This window comes from Gossypium arboreum, chromosome 11 (genome assembly GCF_025698485.1).
Source record: "Gossypium arboreum isolate Shixiya-1 chromosome 11, ASM2569848v2, whole genome shotgun sequence".
Classification (NCBI taxonomy): Eukaryota; Viridiplantae; Streptophyta; class Magnoliopsida; order Malvales; family Malvaceae; genus Gossypium; species Gossypium arboreum.
Genome location: NC_069080.1, coordinates 4,778,400 through 4,781,251, shown reverse-complemented (window position 1 = coordinate 4,781,251; position 2,852 = coordinate 4,778,400). Strand labels below are relative to the sequence as shown.

The following is a 2,852-nucleotide window of genomic DNA, read 5'->3' as shown; positions in this document are numbered from 1 at the left end:
CATATGTTTAACATGGCTGAGGCTTGCTCAGAATGCCAGCACTATGAATAGTGGGGTTAGGTTCATGAGAATGATACACATGTTTAACATGCCCGGGCCTGCTCAGCTGTGAATCCTATGAATAGTGTGATCAAATCCATGAGCATTGAAGTCAAATCATGAATAATGATATATTTATAAATACTCAAATACTCCTTTTAATAAAAACACAGAAAACTACTCAATAATTAAAATAAATAAAAATCGGGTCACGATGACTACCCACGGTTTGAACAATTCCTTTTAATTTTCCCCACATCTACAAGTCATATGAGAAGACACATAAACGTGAGCTAACTTCATTCTTCCCCACACCCTTTACCCCTCTCACTTAATTACATCCCTCAACTGATTTAATTTTTATCATTTATCCCATTTTGAGACACCACCCACATGGTACATCATCAATCTGGGATGACCCATTCCTCTTTATTTATTTTTAATATTAAAGATAAAAATAAAATTCCAAAGTACTAAAATCTACGACAATAAATATAGATATTTGATTATTTATTTATTAATAAATAGTGTATTTAGTGACAAGTATGTAAGAAGAAGTTTCGAAGCAAGTGTATATATATGTAGACACATCGTTGATTTTCAGCGAACATGTCCAACAACAAAGATTTCCAACTTTTTAGTGTTTGAAAAAAAGCTTCAAAGGAAAGTCAATGTAAAAAGCCTTTATTTTCTTCTTTATATAATAACTTGTTAGAAAATATTTTAGGATAATAAAATAAAATTATAATTTTTACTATTATTTTAATAGTTTATATATTTATAATTTTAAAGGATTAAATTAATTTTTATTGCTTTTAAAGAGATTAAAATATAATTTTATTCTTATTAATTTAAAAATTAAAAATTTTAATACAAATATTGGGACAAATGTCTATAAACAATTAAAAATAACCAATGTTAATACATATTAATAAAAAAATCAAATTACATAACGAAATTGACCAAAAGGATAGTAGCATGGAATAAAAATAATAAATACTAAAAATAATCCCTTCATAGATACTGTATCTTTCTAATGATCATTTACAAATATAAAATTAAAAAGAGAGGAGATTGATCAGTAATTCTACTGTTCTTTTCTTGTCTTGAAATTAATTAATTAATTAATTACAGTTACACTACCTTTTAATCCACTGCAAACCCTTTTTAACCCAAAAATAGAGAGGATGTGGGTTTTTTTTCTGTTCTCTCCCATTATTTTGTTACTAAATTCTATATAAAACTTAATTGATTAACATGCTGCAGAAGGATTAGTGACGGGTTTATAGAAACGAGGCTTTGACGGCATCGAAAATGGATTCTTGGAATCCCCATCGCCGGCAACGCCGCCGATTCTTTCACAAGATGGGCACATGGTGAGAGTGGCCGCCGGCATGTTCATGCAAAAGGGTTGAGCCGCGGTTTTCAGTGATCTGAGTTCTTGTAACTCCTTTTGCAGTCTCCTGTTTTCGTTTGTGAGTGTCTCACAACACCTCTTCAAAAACTCACAATCCACCTCAGTTTGCTTAAGCTTGGTCCTGCATGCTCAACAAAAACCTTGGTTAGAAAATTCTAAAGTTAAAAACAAGCTGGGAAATTTTCCAGGTTATTGTTTTAGTTACCTGGCTCTCCTGTTTTGAAACCAGACTTCAACTTGCCTAGGTTTCAGGTTTAATTGCCTTGCTAAAGCTTGTTTTTGGTTCTGTTTTCATGATATGTACCAGAAAAAGATTTAATTAATCAAAGCGGATATATAGTGATAAATATAAAAGAATAATTGGAGAGAACCTTACAGGATTGAGGGTGCTATGTTGTTTGAAGCTTTCCTCGAGAAGAGCCGATTGTTGTTTGGTGAGTCTAAGTTTCTTTCTTGCATTGACGCCATCTTCGTCTTCATCGCTAACTCTACACGAATTCTTCTCTACCTCTACTTCTTCGCAGCTATGGTCTCTCTCCCTCTTCACCCTGCCACTAGAAAATGATGAAACAGCACTAGGGGGAGAACCTGGACGGTACAAATCACCGGCGGCAGCGGTGGGGGGAGAGTCTTCATGGCGATGATGAAGATAACCACCACCTTTGTTGTTGACATCAACCTTTTTGGCAACAGTAACTCCGTAGCTATCACCGGAAAGACCCAGCGTAAGGAATGGTTCAAAACTTGTGACCGGCGCCACCTTGGCTGTTGACTTCTTGGGCTTTTGGTTGTCGGCCTTGGATGGAGTTTCCGGCGTCGATGAGAAGCCTAACCCTAGAACAAGTCCCGTATTACATGCATCATCAAGACCCATTAAGCTAAGCTTTTTTAGGTTTATATCAATGGAGTTTGAAAAGTTTTTTTTTTTTTTTTAATGGTTGTGAGAGATGAAGGAAATGAAGAGAAAAAGAGAGGAAAATGGAAAGGAAGAGTGGGTTCAAAAGATAAATGGCGTTTGTAAAAAGGGTCTTAAGAGGGGAAAGAGAAATAGTAAGATTTTTGTCGAGTGGTGGAGTAATTGAGTGGATAGGTGGAATCGCTATGATTATCATTTATTAATAAAATAAATTAATATAGGGCCTGAAATTTAATCAATTTTGGTCATTATTAGTGTATAAATTGATTACAAATTTATTATTTTTATAAATATAAAAATCTAAACTCTTTTAAAGTAATCTTATTTAAAACTAATTAAATTAATAATTTTAATGTGAAATTTTGGAAAATTATGAAAGTTATATATATATATATATATAATAATATAAGTTGACTATTTGAACCTACCAGAGACCAGAATTATCCCCATTATATTAGTAACCAAAAAACAAGGCAATTT

The 2,852-nt window shown here is 32.9% G+C and overlaps 1 protein-coding gene across 1 annotated transcript; it reads right to left on the bottom strand.

Annotated features, from left to right (window-relative positions):
- Window positions 1–1,032: 1,032 nt before the first annotated feature.
- On the bottom strand, window positions 1,033–2,553 carry LOC108478313 (homeobox-leucine zipper protein HAT22). The gene is made up of 3 exons (XM_017780760.2): window positions 1,833–2,553; window positions 1,662–1,741; window positions 1,033–1,577 (listed from the first exon to the last, which is right to left on the bottom strand). Exons 1-3 carry the CDS (start codon window positions 2,328–2,330, stop codon window positions 1,292–1,294), a joined length of 864 nt encoding a protein of 287 aa, XP_017636249.1. The 5' UTR covers window positions 2,331–2,553; the 3' UTR covers window positions 1,033–1,291.
- Window positions 2,554–2,852: the final 299 nt, after the last annotated feature.